Source organism: Lipotes vexillifer, unplaced genomic scaffold (genome assembly GCF_000442215.2).
Source record: "Lipotes vexillifer unplaced genomic scaffold, Lipotes_vexillifer_v1.1 scaffold835, whole genome shotgun sequence".
In the NCBI taxonomy this organism is placed as follows: Eukaryota; Metazoa; Chordata; class Mammalia; order Artiodactyla; family Lipotidae; genus Lipotes; species Lipotes vexillifer.
This window is the reverse complement of record NW_006774135.1, coordinates 2081058-2098467: the sequence shown is the minus strand read 5'-3', so window position 1 is coordinate 2098467 and position 17410 is coordinate 2081058. Positions and strand designations below refer to the sequence as shown.

Below are 17410 nucleotides of genomic sequence, written 5' to 3'. Positions count from 1 at the left end.
GCCCACAGCGGCTCCAGAGGCACCAGAGACGCCCGCGGAGCGGAGCGGGAAGCAGAGAGCAGGGGGCGCGTGCCCTCCGGAGCCGCGAGGGAGCGGACTGGCCATGGAGGCGCCCCGGGGCCGCGGCGGGCTGGCGGCGCTCTGGTGCCTCGGGCTGCTGGGGGGCCTGGCGCGCGTCGCGGGCACGCACTACCGCTACCTGTGGAGGGGCTGCTACCCGTGCCACCTGGGCCAGGCCGGCTACCCCGTGAGCGCAGCTGACCGGAGGCCAGGTGGGCGCGGCGGGCTCTGCGCGGGCGGGCGGGGCCCGCTCCGATCCGAGGGCACTGCTTTTGTTTCCTCTTTAAAGTTTGTGCCCCGGGGCGGCTGACAGCGCGGCTGGAGGGAATGGGGCTGGGACAGGGCGCCCTGTGTCCTGAGTCTAACGACATTCCTGTCCCCTCTCTGGCCTGGCTGCGGGGGCGGCTGACAGCAGATCGGTCTCTTGAACAGAGGGAGGAGAAACATGTCCCTGCCTTTGCTGGTGGGCGCAGGGGCTGCACTCCCCCATGGAGCTGGCAGCTCTGGGGGTTAAGCAGGAGAGTAGGGTAGGCTCAAGAGAGGGGCCCTTGGGTTTCCCTTTCCAGGGTGCTCAGAGCCTAGGCCCCTTGGGGGAGTGTGTGTGGGTGTGGCAGGTGACGTCCTGTCACCTCACCCCAAGGCTTGGGAGCATGGTCAGCCCGGTGGGCTGCAGGGTCAGCTGGGAGCACGCAGGGTCAGCAGCCCACGGGAAGTGGCTGCACCCCTGTCCTGGGTCCATCCTGCCTCTCCCTGCAGTTCAGATCTGGTACCCATGCTGGGCCGGCCTCCTGCAGGGAGCTCCTAGGAGTGTCCATGGGGTCCGTGGAGTTTGGCGTCTGGCAACCTCAGATGCGAGGTGGGGTGTGGTGTGCAGTGAGTCATCACTTGAGATGCTCTGGAGGACACCCAGCTTGGGGCAAGACGGCGTCTCCCCGTGCAGCCTGAGGCCTGGCCACCACACCTGCCACCTGCGCTGGGGCTCTGAAGCCTCAGGACTGTACCTGGGCCATGGCCGTCTGGCCAGCAGGACCAGGCAGGTCCAGAGAGGGGCTCTTTTAAAGAAAAGCAGGGACAGGATTGGGCTCCCCTCCAGGCCCTCACTGGCCCCTGAGTGTGGCTCTGTATGGGGCATCTGGTCTCCTTGGAGATGTCAGCCCCGCTCAGCTGTCCTCGGCTGGTCTGTGCTGCTCTCTGCCAGAGGACACACAGGTCACTGAGCTGCAGGGCTGGACTGTGACAAAGACCCCTGCTTCCCCTAGCTTTGTCACTCGGCCAGCGGGGGCCCAGACCCCATCCCCACAGGGGAAGGAGTCCTCCCACTGGGTGGCTCAGGCAAAGCGACACTGTCACTCCACCACTGGTGGCACTAAATGCTGTGAAACTGTATGACATCCAAGGGCCTGGTGCTGGGTGGGGCTCGGCAGGGCTGGGCTTTGGGAGCCGGGAGCCCCCACTCTGTTCTGAGAACTGCTTGGGCTTGTGGAGGACCGGGAGAAGGGCCTGCGGATAATGGGATGCGCTCTCCGGGGTGAGGACCTTGCGGCATGTTTGGGGGGAAGCAGGACTCCGAACTTGGTAACCACCGAGCTAATCACCGAGCGGCGCTTTCTGGCAGGATCTCAGGAGGCTTAGGTTTTCCTGTACGTGTGGCTGAGATTTCAGAAGGGGCTTACTTGGGGTGGTCTCCACAGGGGCTGCACGCTCCTGGGCTCCCAGCAGCGTCCTGATGGGCTCCCTGAAACACTGTCACCATCGCCCAGCTCAGCAGACACCAAAAGTCCAGCGGGCTCCCAGGGGAGCTGGCCCTGTGTCTGTACAGTGATGTGTCCCTGCGTGCCAGTGTGTGACACAGTCCTCGTCACCAGGCTGCCAAATCCCCGGTCACACATCTGAGCTGAGGGTAGCAGTGAGACCCCAGGGGCTGTCCTGCTGACCCCCGGCCTGGCTGTTCCTTAAAATAGCCCTGCTCGTGGCCTGCCTGCTCCCGCCGGCCAGAGAGCTGTAGCCCAGAGGTAGTCTCAAGGCTTCAGAGCCCTGGGCTCTCAGACAGTGCCCCGGTGCCGGTGGGAGCTGCACGGGGTGGAGCGTCTTTACCCCAGGCTGGGTGTCGTCCCCTGACTCTCTGGAGACAGCCTCCAAGATCCCTTTCAGCTGGGGGTGCCCGCGCCACCTTGGGGACCAGCCCCCCTCCGTCCTGTCCGGGAGAGCCGGCTGTGTGCCCTCTGGCATGGAGGATGGCACAGACTGGCCCAGAGGATGGCTGAGCAGGGACGATGTCTCCAAGGAGACCAGATGACCGTACGTTTTCTGCTGTACTTTCAGAGTCCAAGGGGCATGCTCGGCCGGGGTCTCAGGGCAGCGGTCCCACTGCCGGGGTCACCAGGTAGAGGCAGAACGGCATGGTGGTGAGGGCAGGCCTGCATCACGGGACCCAGGGGACTGCCGCCAGCCCCTCAGGGAGAACAGTGGCCCTCACTGCGGGCGTCAGGAGGCCAGGCTGCGCAGAGCGGACCTTTGGGAACCTGGATTTCCAGCTTGGGTGGTCTGAGCCTCCGTGACTCTGGAGAGACTGCTAAGATGGTTATTCACTCTGTGTTCATTTCCCATGGCTGCTGGGACACATTACCCCAACCTGGTGGCTTAAAACCACCCAGGTCTGGTACCTTACAGTCCTGGAGGTCAGAAGTCTGAACAGGGTGAACGTGAAGGTGCTGGCAGAGCTGGTCCCTCCTGGAGGCTCCGGGGAGCATCTGTTCCCTGCCTCTCCCAGCTCCTAGAGGCGCCTGCAGCCCTGGCTGTGGCCCCGCCCTCCATCTTCAAAGCCAGCAGTGCAACATCTTTTTCTTTTTCGTGGTTTTAGATACTTTTATTTATTATTGAAATATAGTTGATTTACGATGTTTCAGGTATACAGCAAAGTGGTTCAGTTTGACGTGTATATATATTATTTTTCAGATTTTTCCCATTATAGGTTATTACAAGATAGTGAATATGGTTCCCCATGCTATTACAGTAGGTCCTTGTTTACCTATTTTCTATATGGGAGCGTGTATCTGCTAATCCCAAACTCCTAATTTATCCCCCCCTTGCCCGTTTGGTAACCATAAGTTTGTTTTCTGTGTCTGTGAGTCTGTTTCTGTTTTGTAACAGAACATATACGTTCTGTTACATATAAGTGACATATAAGTGATATCATATGGCATTTGTCTTTCTCTGACTTACTTCACTTAGTATGATAATCTCTAGGTCCATCCATGCTGTAAATGGCATTATTTTATTTTTTTTTAATGGCTGAGTAGTATTCCATTGCATTGGGCCCTCCTTCCTTCCTGTCTCTTATTTGTAAGGCCTGTGTGATGACGTTGGACCCACCTGGATACTCCATGATAATCTCCCATCTCACCTACAAAGTCCCTTTTGTTGTGTAAGGTTCCAGGGATTAGCATGTGGGCCTCTTTGAGGGGCCATTATCCAGCTGCCCACACCCTCAAAGAGCTGAGCCTGTGCTCCTCGGGTCACAGCATGACCACAGTCATGGTCACAGGGTCAGCGGCTATGGGTCATCGGAGGTGGCTGAGAACAGCTCTGTTCTGCCACCACGTGGCCTGCCTTGGGAGTGGGGCCAGCAGGGTTTCGGTAACTCCGTCCTGCCTTGCTTTCTGAGTGTAAGTCATTTCTATGAAGGGGCCTCGATCTCAGAGCTGGAGGGACCCCAGCAGGAGTGCGTCTGCTCGAATGCCCTGCCCGCCCATGAGCAGGGAGGTGAAGGGGGAGGCCTCAGATCCTTCAGCCTTGAGCTGCCCCACTGGGTCCAGATATTCAGACAGGCTGACAGCAAACCGTGGACAGGGGGCGCCCTGGCTGGGCCTCGTGGCCTCCCACCTTGCTGCTGGCCACGGTCCCGGTCACTGTCGGTGCACCTTTGGGGGAGGGGAGGGCTCCTGGGGGCCCGAGGGGCTGGCCCGTGTGATTTAGGCAGAGCCTGGGCGCACCTCTCGGGTCTAAATGTCCCGTCCTCACAGCAGGAGGACGGTAAGAGCGTGGTCACATGGGTGGGGTTGTGGAGAGGGCCCAGTGGTCAGGGCTGTTGCTGGAGGGGCCCTAACGATGGCGGCCTGCCCCTGCCCAACACCCCACCTGCTTCCCCAGAGTGTCCATCAGTTTGGTGTCTTTGTGGCCCCCAGGCTGCTGGGCTCCCCACGTGTCCTGCTCAAGGACACAGCCCCTGGGGCGGGCTCACCCTCCGGCCAGGTGCCCGAGGGCTTGGGGGTGCAGTGCCTCTGCGGTCAGCTGCTCTCTGACGCCAGTGTCTGGGGCGACCAGTGAGAGCCGGTTTGAAAGCCAGCGTCCCCTCTGGTGTGCCGTCTCCGCGCCTGCCTCTGGGCCACGTCTGGGACGATGGCCCCTCTGTCCTCTCGCGGCTTTACCTGCCTGCCCGGCGAGGCCACTCGAGACACACAGTGACTCAGTCCGTCCACCCGCCCGCTCGGACGGCACACGTGGCGCTTCTTGCCCCGAGCCTCGCTAAGCCCCTACTGTACGCCCAGTGCTGTGCTCCGTGCGGTCACTTTACTTTTCAAGGACCCTTGAAGTGGTCGCAGAGAGAGGGATCTGAGCTCAGAGGGGATGGGGTCTCCTTTCTGAGACCCCTGGGATGGCCCGTCCTGCCGTGCCCAGCGGGTGTGGGTCTGCCACTGTCCTCCACATCACCCGGCTGACTCTCCCACAGGAGGGCCCTGGGTCCTGAGACCTCCCCCCATGCCCTGGGTCCCTTTGTCCCCCAAGACTCTTTGGGCCTCTGTTGAGGGCCGTTAACCCTTTGCCTTCAACCTTCCCCCTGCCAATCATCCTGGTGTCGTTCCGAGGAAGCCCCCCCAGGTCACCGTGGTTCCAAGGAGGGGTTCTCTTGGTCTCATCTCCTCTCTGAGGCAGCCTTGGGGCTTGGGGGGCACTCTGGGGGTCTCCCCAGGGCGGATGTGGCTTGTGCATGGAGCAGAGGCCCTGGCCTCCTGGGTTTGTCTTGGGTCATTCCTGGAAGGCCAGGCACATGCTCAGGGTGTGGTCTGGAGTCAGAATTTCTGTCCGTGGGAAGTACAGCCTGGCAGGCAGGCTCTGGGGACCCTCCAGGAGGAGCCTGGCCACTGTGCCGCCTTCGCTACCCTTCAAAGGTGTGCTTGGATGACTGGGGCTTTAGGACGGGAGCCTCGAAGGCGGGCGGTTTCCTGGGGACGGCGGGTGAGAGCTGGACAGTGGAGTTGCAGCAAATAGTGTGGACCCTCGGGATTATTAAGCAGAATTAGAGGAACCTCAGCTCCTCACAGCCCCTGGGAAGAAGCCAGGTTTCCACACAGCTGCAGACCTGCCCCTGAAGTCACTAAACGTTCTCCGAATGGAGCCATGCAGAGTGGAATCTTCCATCCGCACTTTGAGCAGACCGTGGCCTCCCCTGCGAGGCTCGGTCAGCAGTCAGGGCCTCTGTTGCCAGGGCAGAGGTGCCCCAGATGCTTGTCTCTTAGACGCTCGGGAGCGGAGCACGTCTGTGTGTCTGTCTCCCCTTTTCCTGGTCTGGGAAGCTGACTGCCCTGTTGGTGAGTTTGGCGTCTGAGGGGTGTGGACCGGCTGAGGACCAGGTGTGGGCTCGTGTCCCCATGCCCAGGGCCACTCGGTTCTGTGCTGCCCGAGCAGTGGCCTCTTCCCTCCGTCTCTCCGTGTCTCCCGGGCAGTTGGGTCCCTCCTGACGTCAACCTCGCACACAGGTATCTGAGACAGCCTGTTGCCTCCTGCCTTCCTGCCTGGCCTCCCCGGAGGTCCAGGGTGGTGGACGTGGGCCTGGAGGGAGGGCGGAGGGGGGAGGGGCAGCCTGAAGGTCTTGGCATCTCTGCGTTCCTGCCGAGGTGACCCAGGCCAGGCCATAGGGCCTGGTGCTTTGGGGTGCAGTCCCTGGGCCTCCACTCCTGGGAGGGTCTTTCTCACCCTCCAGCTTCCAGCTCAGCTAGTGGGGTGGCCCCCGGGCCTTTGGGCCAGCCCTGTCTGCTTCCGGTCAGCGCTTTCCTATGGCCTGAGGCACAGTGCCGTCAGAAGGGGCAGGCGGGCACGGGCCTCCTGTGCAGTGGTGGGTGATCTCAGGTGTGAGGTGTCCCGGAAGGGGAGTGCCCGGGACCTCCACTCGGTCCTGCCCTGGGGATGTCCGCTGTGCTGGCCTCCTGAGTCGCTGGCACAGGGACCCCAGGCTGACCACCTGCACTGGTTTCCTGGAGCTGCCGAAACAGATACCACAGACCAGGTGGCTTTAGCAACAGACATTTATCTCTCATGCTCCGGAAGCTGGAAGTCAGAGGCCAAAGTGTCGGCAGGGCCGGGCTACCTCGGAAACCCGGGGGAGGGTCCCTCCTGCCTCATCCAGCTCCTGGGGGCTCCTGGTTTCCTAGGCTGTGGCCGCTTCCCTCCAATCTCTGTCTCCCTGTGTGTCTCCAGGACCCCTGTGTGTCCCCGAACGGGGGGCCACCCTTCTCCAGTATGACCTTATCTCAGTCCTTAACTAATTACGTCTCAGAGACCCTGCTTGCAGATAAGGTCACACCCTGAGGCTGTGGATGGACATGAATTTGGGGGACACTGTTCAACACAGAGCATACCCCCCATCCTGCCCTCACTCAGGCTCCCCCACCCCGAGGCCTGGGCAGGGGCATCTCCTGAGTTACCGGTTTCTTCTGGGCTCGTGGGCCCCCCGAGGAGCAGCTAGCCCTGCCCTGAGAGCATTTCTGGATTTGGAGTTTGGAAAAGAGCATGTGCTCTGGGTTCAGTCTTGAAAGGCGCTAGGATCTGCCCGCCCCCAACCTGAGCTTGTCCCCCGAGATCTGGCCGACCCCCGCTGCTCCCCAGAGCTGGCCCCAGAGGTGGGGGCTCTTCCTCCCAGGGGCCATCAGACGTTGGAGACAGGCCTGCCTTGTCTCCACTCTGCTCCGGCACGCCGGTGAGGGACTCGGCACTGTTGCAGGCAGCGTGGCCTGAGAAGGCGGGTCCCAGGTCTGGGCCCCAACACCTGGGCGGGGGCAGTGTCCTGAGAGAGGGGGGCCAGGCTGGGCTCCCCGGGGCTAGTACAGAGCAGGGAGGAGTGGGGCGGCCTGGGTGGGTTCTGGCTGTTGACCCCCAGCCCCGTGTCCCCATGCAGACGTGGACGAGTGCCAGGTGCACAACGGCGGCTGCCAGCACAGGTGTGTAAACACGCCAGGCTCCTACCTCTGTGAGTGCAAGCCCGGCTTCCGGCTCCACGCGGACGGCAGGACCTGCCTGGGTAAGCACCCCTGCAGCCTCCTAGGCCCGGTGCCACCTCCCTGCCGCGGCTCTTGGCCTCAGCCATCCCCTAACCCTTCTGGGGGTGCCCAGGTCTGGGAAGGGCCCGGGGCCCCTGCACTTCTGGGCTGAGAGGCCTGATGGGGCCCCGTGGGGCCTGTCTGCTCAGTGCAGCCGCCGTTATAGTTGGCTCCGTCCTGCTGGGGGTGGGATGCCGAGGGGCCCTTGCCACCCATCGTGGGCCCTGGCCAGCACCACTCACGCCAGGTTGCTGGGGCCCAGGCGGTGAAAGGGTGTGTCCTGGGCCCAGTGCTCTCCATGGAGGCTGGACCCTGGGACCCTGAGCCCTGTGACCTGGGCTGCACCCTCTCTGTAGCCACAGCTGAATCTGGCCACTTCCTAGGGGGACTTCCCGTGACGGGCAGGAGCCCCTGGCCACCATCCTCTCCAGGGCCCTATGAGCAGGAGCTGTGGTCGTCTGTCGGCAGGGACACAGGTCCGGCCGTGCTGCCCCAAACTGGGGAGACTGGGTGCCTGCTGGGTGGTGGGGAAGGCCTGGCCTGGGGCAGGGGCAGCATGGGGCTGCTCTTGGCCTGCAGAGTTGGGCTTCCCAGGCCCAGGTCCCCCACCCCAGTCTCGGGGAGCCTGGGGGTGGGGCTGAGGCTGGGGGGGAAGGGGTAACCGAGAATCGGGGTGTTAGCCCTCAGTTCCTCTGTGGGGCCTTTTTGCTGTGCAGGACGTGCTCGATGGGGGCCCCTGCCGGCACGGGAGGCTCCAGGGAGAGAAGGGGAACGCTGGCGCCCACGGGATGGAGGGTGGAGGGTAGAGGCCGGGCGGCTGGCTGTGGGCCGTCCCCCGCCCCTCTCCTGGCTGCTCTGGACACAGGTCCCGTGGGCACAGGGCTTACCCCCCCTGCCGGCCGCTCTGTCTGGGAGGCCATGTGGGGGCCATTCTCTGGGGGCTGGGCCAGTGGTCACACTCATGGGCCAGCTCTCTCCCCGGCTATGGGGGGCTGCCCCTTCTTTCCACCCTGCAGGCCCCGAGCGGGCCCGGGCGGGCTCTGAGCAGCACCCCTCCTGCAGGCCCTGCTGCTATGTGGCAGGGCGGCCCGCCAGCCCTGGGGGGCCCTCCCCGGCACAGGCACTCTCATACGTCTGGGCCGCCGCTCAGGGAGCAAGGCAGCTGCCCTGTAAAGTTTCTCTGGGCTGGAAAGTGGAAACAGATGCAGGAATGTTGTGATATTCTTCAGGACAGATACAGCAGGGTGCAGCCCCAGTTGCTGGTCCCACAGGTCCCCAAGTGTCCTTCATTTTCCCTTCCTCTGGGGCAGGTTCTCCTTGGAGAAGGGCGTCCCTGGAGGCTGATCCAGGGTGGGCTGGATGGTACCCACTGCCCCCTCCCCTGCTGGCTCCTTGGTGAGGGGCCTGGGCTGAGACACCTTCCTATCTCCCTAGACCCCTCCTAGTTCCCCCAAGGGTGGCCTTCAATGAGCTGCCAGGATGGGTACACAGCACGCCCGGGGGAGGGTGCCCTTCAGGGCTTTGGGAGGGGTTCTGGCGGCCTCTAAGAGTGGCCTTGAGCTGCTGGCTTCCGGAGGCCCAGGAGGGGTGCTCCCCAGCCTTGCCCCTGGCCCCCAACCCAGCCCACCCCTTCGCTACGCTGGAGCCCCTCCCTGGAGCCTTTCCTGGGAGATGCCTGTGCTCGGAGCCCCAGAAGTCTTGATTTGTGGCACTTGCTTATTTTAAAGGGTCTTTTCAAGGTCTGATCCCAGGGCCCCCGGCGTGGCCTGCACAGCCTGTCAAGAGGCTGCTGGGACCTCACCGCACTCCCTGCCTGCCACCCCCAACTCTGCACACCCAGACCACGTGGTGTGCCCCCCGGCCCCAGGAGGTCTGCAGCTCTCTTGGGTGCTGGCGCCCACTTCCTGGTCGCTGCCACCAGAGGGCACAGTTGAGACCCACCTTGGGCACCAGCCTCTTACCTGCGAGTGCTGGTGTTTGGCCTGGGTCTGTCACTTTCTCTTTCTTTTGACTGCAACTCCCAGCGGGAAATGTACGCTGCATCCCCTGCACCCACGCACAGTCACGAACACTTGTTGGTGAATTCCGCATATCTGGAATTCCTGGGAGCTGACATGTGCAGGGCGGTCCCCAGGTCTCTTGGGAGTGGTGTGTGTTTGTCAGCTTGGGTCTTTTGGGGGCTGCCTTCCCTGAGGGGGGCCTGGGCTTTACTGAAAAGCTTCCAGAGCGGATAGGGGTCTCCTGGTGGCTTCTTCCCAGGCAGAGCAAGAAGCGTTTGCCCTAAGGGCGCCCGACCCTTCTCCCTAAATGTGCCCCTTTTGGATGCCGAGGGACCCACCCCGGCTGCAGTGCACCTGACCTACTGGTCTGGGGTGGGTAGGGCGGCCGAGCCCCTCAGATCCCGGATGAGGGGCTCCAGGTGGGGGCCCGTGGAGGGCACTGCATGGCCCCTGCCAGGCTGCTGGACTTCCTGCCTCTGGGAGGTGTGGCCTTCCCCACTTCTGCAGGACTCCCAGGGTGCAGGGCGTGGGGGGGAGCTGGTGGCCTTGTCCGTGGTTCATGGTGGCACCCTCTGAGCCCAGACTATCCTAGGGTCTCAGCAGACATTTATGGGAAGGTCAGTGTAGGAGCTGTGCCCCTCCCCAGCCCTCCCTTCCCCGACACAGGCCAGACTGTGCAGCTGGAGCGCAGCTGCTCTGGACCCCTCCCCGGGGCCTACTGGGATCCTCTGGGCAAGGGGAGGGGTGCTGTGAGCTCTCTCGGGACTTTGCAGACAGGCAGGGAACAGGTCTGGGCACCCCCGCCTTCAGAGCTTCGAGTGAGGATTATAGAGATGCTGGAGGGTAGGAGTAGAGAAGGTGCCCGCAGGGATGTTGACAGTCCTTCCTCGGTACAGGGTGGGAAGGTCCTCTGTGCTGGGAGCTCTCAGGTTGGTGCCACGTCATGGGGTCCCAGGGATCTGGGAAGTCTTTAAAGGTGGTAGTGCTTGTGGGGGGGGGGTGCTTGAAACAGATAAGGGGAGCCTTGAAACACTCTTCGAAGTTGCCTCAGAGGCAGGAAGAGGACAGGAAGTGCACAGTCTTCTTGCATCCCTCCCTTGCAAAAGATCTTACGGAAATAAAACACAAAATGGTTCAATTCTTTTTTTTTCTAACTGTTTTTGTTGTTATTTTTGACTGCTTTGGGTCTTCATTGCTGCGTGTGGGCCCTCTCCAGCTGTGGCGAGCGGAGACCACTCCTAGTTGCAGTGCGCAGGCTTCTCATTGTGGTGGCTTCTCTTGTTGTGTAGCACGGGCTCTAGGCACCTGGGCCTCAGTAGTTGCGGCTTGTGGGCTCAGCAGTTGTGGCTCACGGGCTCTAGAGCGCAGGCTCAGTATTTGTGGCGCACGGGCCTAGTTGCTCCACGGCATGTGGGATCTTCCCGGACCAGGGCTCGAGCCCGTGTCCCCTGCATTGGCAGGTGAATTCTTAACCACTGCGCCACCAGGGAAGTCCCAAAAGTTCAATTTGTAAAGTGAGAATTTGTAGGAAGGATTTTACTATCAGCCCCGAGGCCCCTGAGTGGCTCACATCCCACCCTGGCTGCCCTTGGCTAGCCTGGCCCCAAGAGAAAGAAGCAGAGGCAGCCAGGCATGCTGGGGCGCTCCATCGCCAGGGTGCCCTCCTGGGTTTACCCCCCACCCCCACCCCCAGGCTATGAGGTGGGAAGGGCAGGGCTGAGTGAGGCCCAGGGCTGGGCCAGCCTGCTTCTCACCCTGGCCCCTTTCCTTCCCCAAACTGTGGGAAATGGGACTGCCGAGAGCAGTGCTGGGCGGGTGTCTGGGAGTGACGTTTTGGCTTTTCTGCGCCATCTTGCAGAGTGCCCCAGGCAAACCCGCAGAGACCTGCTCCCGGTCCTTTAACACTTGGTGCCGGGAAACCCTCCTCGTCCGGCCCAGAGAGACTCCGGCCCAGGGGTCCCTTCTGGACCCTGGCCTCAGACGTGGCTGCTTGGCCACATCCCTCGTGGTGTCACTGGCTCGGTGAGCAGAGTGTCCTGTGAGATGCCCCGGGCTGGCCACCTGGAAGAGGTGGGTTCTCCACCCATCCCCTCCTCCCCTCGGCCTCAGGCCTGTTGGGCCCTTGGATGGACGCTGGGGGAAGGATTCTTCTGTCAGCATGCACCGCCTGGTGACCTGGCTGCCCCTGCCAGAGTGCCCTGCCCCTGGAGTTAGGTGGGCCCTACTGGGTCCACAGCACGGGGAGGGTCTCCGCGCCCCTGCCTTCCTGTGGGTTTTACCACAGGTGCGCCATGTGGCCTCGGGGCAGGAGCTCCCCCAGGCCCGGGCCTTCCCAGTGAGGGGCTGCACAGGGCCTTGCAGGCCGTTGTTCCCCGGCTCCTCGGAGGGGAGGCTGCCTGGGTCCCTGGAGGCTTTGCTGACAGCATGCGGCGTGGGTGCCAAAGCCGCAGGCAGCAGAGGGGCGGAGATCGCCAGGCTTGTCTGCAGAGCTCATCCCTGCAAACCACAGATGCAGTTCTGGGAATGTCTTCCAGTCCCCTCCAGACCCGAAACAGGCTGCAGCTTCTAAAAGGGAGTGTGTCTTCCCTGCCCCCGAGGGGCCGCTGAGTCCGAATGGAGAGTGGGAAGGCCAGCCCTGCCTGAGGACCACCCTGGGAGGTCACGGCTGTGCCTGAGACCAGGCCCCGGGAAGTGCAGGTTGCCGGTGCCCATGGGTGATGGGAGGGTCCCCAACCTGGGGAAGCCAGGGGCAGCGGCCCAGACCCCAGCTGGATGCAGAAGCCCAGTGGGGAAGCGAGGGCAAAGTGGGGCTGTGGCAGACGGCCGGGCGGGGCCTGGGGGGTGTTTAGAGTCAGTGAGCTTGGCAGAACCAAGCAGAGAGCAAGCTGGGAGCAGCGGCAGGGGGTGGGGAGGTGTGGGAGGTGTGGATGACACGGGTTGGGTGCCAGGGCCGCAGAGCCCGGGTTCTCGCCTGCGAGTGCTCATCCGAGGTGGGCGGGCACTGGGCAGGGCAGCCGCAGGGCCTGGGTCCAGGCTGGGCCTGGGGAGCAGGGGCCGTTGGTGGGGGGCAGCCTGTGATGTTGGGACGGTGCCAGCCCCTGGCTCGTGGGCAGGGCAGTGCATCCACGCTGCGGGTGAACCGTGTCCCCGTGCAGCGCGGAGGCCCCAGCCCGAGGGTGAGTGCGGGAGGCAGGACGCACAGGCAGAGTAGGCAAACTGTGGGCTGCCGAGGTGGGCAGGAGTGGGCAGGGCCCAGGGGAGTTTCCCCTCCTGGCCAAGCCACGGGGCCACCCGCTTCCTGTCCCGCCGTCCTGGCCCTGTTGCCTGCAGAGGGCTTCCTAGAAGGAAGGGCTGCAGGTGGCTGCTGACCCCACATGGTGTGAGGCTCTTGGGACCTAGAAGCCGGTCGAGGGCAGTAATTACAAAACCCTCGAAGCCGCCCTCGAGCCTGCTCCAAAACCGCTGGCTGGGGTTGGCGGCTGGAGCAGAGTGGGCTGGTGGGCTCGGCACGCTGCCGACATACTTGCCCTCACCCCACCGGCCTGCCAGGCACAGCCCCTCAGCTGACCAGCTCGGGCAGGCCGGTGTGCCGGGCTCTGAGACCAGGGCCTTGCCAGCGAAGCCGCCTTGGAGGTCAGCTCTCCAAGCCCCCACCTGCCGCTTCCTCCATGGCACTCATACGCACCTGTTGCTGGGCTCCAGCCCTGAATCCGTGCCCAGGTCCCAGGTGCTGCCACCTGCACCTCCAGGAGTGGAGAACCACTGGCATGGGTGGAGCAGGCCCTCCACCCTGTAGGACAGTTGATTTCTAGGATGTCCAGTTTCCTGCTCAAGTAAAGGCCCCACTCCCCTTGAAGAGCTTGATGCCTCACAACTGGCTCCCGGCTAGACCAACTCCTGCTCGTTGAAGCTGGAGTTCTGGCCCAGCTCCGTCAGAACCCACGAGTCCCCTGGCCTTGGCGTTTGCAAACTGGGAAGTGAGGGTGCAGCTCAGGCTGCTGCAACAAGTACTGCAGACTGGGCGGCCTCTGCAACAGTAGTTTATTTTCTCACAGTTCTGGAGGCTGGCGGTTCTGGGTCATGGTGCCAGCCAGTTCGGTTCCTGGTAAGAGCTTTCCTCCTGGCTGCCCCTCCTGCCATCTCCTCATATGGCCACGGGGACAGAGACAGAGATAGAGAGAGATCTTATGTCTCTTCTTATAAAGATACAAATGCTGTTTGATCAGGGCCCCACCCTGATGACTTCATTTAACCTTAATTACCCTACCCCCAAATACAGCCACATTGGTGGTTGAATTTTAGGAGTACACATATGAATTTTAGGGGGACACAAACATTAATTCCCTTCAGGGCTACGGAAACCCCTTGTCTCCCATTTTCTGATGGGCTGTCAGCTTTGCTTCAGGTCTGAGCCTGGTTCTGATTTGCGGGACCACCCGGGCATGGGTCAGTGGTCTGTGGGTTCCATGGCCAGGTCTCACAGTGACCCAAGGGGCCTGGAAGCTTCACCCCCAGCTTTGGGCACTGGTCACGCAGAGGCTGGCTCTCTCCTGAGCTGCACAGCCCAACGCCCGAGAAAAACTGCCTCGTTTAGCTTTCCGGCAATCCAGGGCACAGGATGCTCAAGGTGATGGCATGGGGCTTGGCTTCCTCGTGTGCACAGCTTGGGAGCATCCAGAACGTTGGGACTTGTGCAGCAGAGCAGTGAGAGACAGGCTTGGGAGGGTGCGTGTCTGCATGGGGAGACGGACCCCTCTGTAGCCCCCCCCGCCTGGGATTTCTCCCCCGGTGGGCTCCTATGGGCCTGGAGCTGGGCTGCCCTGGGCCCGTCTTGGGGGCTCTGCCGTCTGGAAGGGCTGCTTTCCAGCCGTGCCACAGCTCTGTGGGTCGTCCTTGCTGCCGCGATGTCTGCCCAGCCGGCTGCCCTGCCCCGGGCTCCGAGCCCCTCTCTCCGTGTGCTTGCCCGGCGCTGCCAGGAAGGGCTTCTGATTCCTATTATGAGCTCTGAGCAGGGATGCAGTTGGTGTGAACACGAAAGGGGCCCCAGGAATGGGCCGGCTCAGGCCACGCTTGGAAGCCTCTCTCTGGAGTTGATGGCGGTGCCTTAAGCAGAGCTGTCTCAGGAGAGGCAGGCGGGGCCTCGAGGGTCAACAGAGTCGGGGGTGGGTGGCTGGACAGGGTGCCCAGAGGCTGAGCGGGTTGTGAGACGTGGCCGCCCTGTTTGCCTCCGTTCCACCTGGGACTCGTGCCTCTGCTGCGCCTCCCTGACACGTGGCAGCCACACGACACTGCCACCCTGGCTATCCTCCACACCCCAGCAGGGCTGGCTCGGCCCCGGAAGGGAACCCGGGCACGGGCTCCTCACACACTCGCCCCATGTGGGAACCGGCAGGATCGTGAGTGCTGTGTCTTGACTTTGGGGGAACATACTTGCTTTGAAGGAAGCTCTGCTTTTGGCAGACGGCGTGGGCTTGGGCTGCTCCGAGCCCTGAGGCTGCTCACGTGCTCTGCGTATCGTCCGGCTGCTCCCAGACCCACTGGCGTCGGTGGTGCGGGGCGTGCCACTCCTGGCCCCCAAAACCCATGACAATAAATGGTCTCTCTAAACTCGGGCCCTGGGGCCCGCGGCCCCCTGCAGTCTGTGATGACAGCACAGGTGGCATCTGGGGGTGAAGCCCTGCCCCCCGGCAGTCTCAGTGTTTTAGTACCAGGCCTCAGGTTTGCTCTGGTCCAGGCCCGCTGGGCAGTGGCCTGCGCCTCCCCAGGGCACAGATACTAACACATTCTCAAAGCTTTGCTGCAGAGCACGGGGCCTGTCCCTCCCTGACCACGAGGTCACTACCAGTGACTTGAAGGAGGCACCAGAGTCCAGGTGCCCTCTCTGGGTGCCCAGCCTCTCTGAGTGGCCCCACCCCCTGCCAGGCACAGCCCCAGCCCATCCACTCAGTACCTGAGCACCCACTCGGCCAGCCTGACCCGCAAGAGCCTTGCCCTGTGTGGGCCTGAGCCTGAACACCTGGACCCCTGGCATCCTGGGAGCGGGATGCAGGTCCCTGGCTCTGTGGCCTTACCAATTGCTGTCTCCACAGCTGCTGGGAGGAGCGGGGACTGTGTGAGGTCAGGTGGGGGTGAGGCCTGGCCTGGGGTGGGCAGGAGCTGCACTGATCCATCAGGAGCTGGGGGTCAGGCCTGCAGGTCATGGTGGCCGTCCACGGAGACCCACGCCTGCCCCTCTGGCCTGGCCTGATGACCTAGATAGTGGAATGTCGGGGTCTTCACCAGCCCTTGCTGGCCTGCCACCTCCTCCAGGGAGCCTCCCAGCCTGCTCGGACTCTGAGCCCTGGACGCCTTGGCTCTTAGGGGACCCCGGTGTTTTGCATTCTGTGCTGGGTGGGGCTGGGCTTGCATCGGGGTGGGCGGCCTGCTCTGTGGTGCCTCCCTACACCCAGTCCTGGGGCAGGCTGGGCCAGAGGATCCAGATTCGGACCATGGCCCTGCGTATCCTGTGTTTGGGCCGAGAAGCAAAGCTAGGCCCACGAACTGGACAGGAACAGTGTCGCCCTCTCAAAGCCCCTGCTTCTGGGATGTGGACAGAAAGGAGGAGGGGCTTGGAGGGGCCCGGAGTCCCTCTGCAGGAGGTGCTCTGTGGCTGCCCAGAGCCCAGGTGCTCGTCGTCCTGGGCTGACCTGGCTCCTCTCGGGTCTCCAGCCATCAACTCCTGCGCCGTGGGCAATGGCGGCTGCCAACACAACTGTGTTCAGCTCACGGTGACCCAGCACCGCTGCCAGTGCCGGCCCGAGTTCCAGCTCCAGGAGGATGGCAAGCGCTGCATCCGTGAGTGCCACCAGCGGCGGGAAGGGGAGGGCCAGGGCTGGGACTCCCACTGGGACCCCTGTTCTCCACGCACCCAGAGACCTGCCCGGGAACCCCACAGCATGAGCCCCTCCCTGCCTGGCTGCTGGTGCTGTAGGGGGGCCTCAGGGGCAGCAGGGGCCCCCTCGGCTGCCGAGAGGCTGTGGGGCATCGTTCAGCCCCTGCGGGCACCAGGGAGGAAGCCTGTCAGGCTGTGCTCTGGGGTCACACATCTTCGGGGGGAAGGAAGCTCAGGACGGGGGTACAGGGTTGAAAAGGAAGGGCATCCTGCATGTCCCCTGGTTCTGAGGCCCACCTTGGGCTTGGCATGGGCATGTGGGACCCCAGCCCTGGCCCCTGGGCGGAGGGGGCTGCCCAGGCCCCGTCTGACACCTGGCCCTGGGGTCGCAGGACTGCCTGTCATGGAAGGGGGTGCTCTTCTGATGGAAAAGGTGGAGCAGGTCCGGGAGACCCCTGAGAAGAGGAAATGGGGGCTGGGGCAGGGCAGGTGCTGAGGGAGTAGCTCTGACCCTGCCCGGCCTCTCGGCTCCCGGGTCAGGAGTGTGGGTCTGAGGGGCCGAAGCCAGCAGTGATGGCAGAGCGGCACAGGGTCCGGGGCTGGGGGTTCCGACCGGAGAGGAGGCGCTGGGGGAGCTGGCCGTGAGCCCGCGGCCTGACCAGCACTGGCCTGGCTGGTGCCCTGCTGTCTTCTCTGCAGTTGTATGGGGATGCCCGGGGCTAATCTTAACCCGAGTCCACTGCCCAGCCCATCAGGCCAGAGCAGGAGGGGTGAGAGCTCCAGGTGGGGGCCTCACGAGAGGCCCCGGAGAAGGTACCCCGAACTGCCAGAGCCCCCTATCTCTTGCCTTTGCCTCCATGCCTCCTGGCTGTGACCATAGGGAGGAACCCGTGTATGGACCGGAACGGTGGCTGCATGCACACGTGCCGGGCGCTCCGGGGCCTTGCCCACTGCGAGTGCCACGCAGGATACCGGCTGGCAGCGGACCGCAAGGCCTGCGAAGGTAAGACGCCCTCCCTGACCTCAGGCTGGTCCAGGTCAGCTGTGCGGGGCTCGCCTCCTTGCATCCCCCTGCACCTGCCTATGGGCGTGGGGCAGCCCCTGTTGTCACCCTTGGCTCACCTGGAATGACGCAGGTTTATCTCCGGGGCTGGGGGGCAGGGTGG

The 17410-nt window shown here is 63.3% G+C and overlaps 1 protein-coding gene across 1 annotated transcript in view; it reads left to right on the top strand.

The window, feature by feature from the left end:
- MEGF6 (multiple EGF like domains 6) overlaps positions 1 to 17410 on the top strand; it is a 102683-nt gene that overhangs the window by 63930 nt on the left and 21343 nt on the right. The window contains exons 5-7 of the mRNA XM_007448979.1: positions 7232 to 7354; positions 16082 to 16207; positions 17125 to 17247. Of these exons, the coding sequence (XP_007449041.1) occupies positions 7232 to 7354; positions 16082 to 16207; positions 17125 to 17247 (372 nt within the window). The remainder of the gene's footprint in view (positions 1 to 7231; positions 7355 to 16081; positions 16208 to 17124; positions 17248 to 17410) is intronic.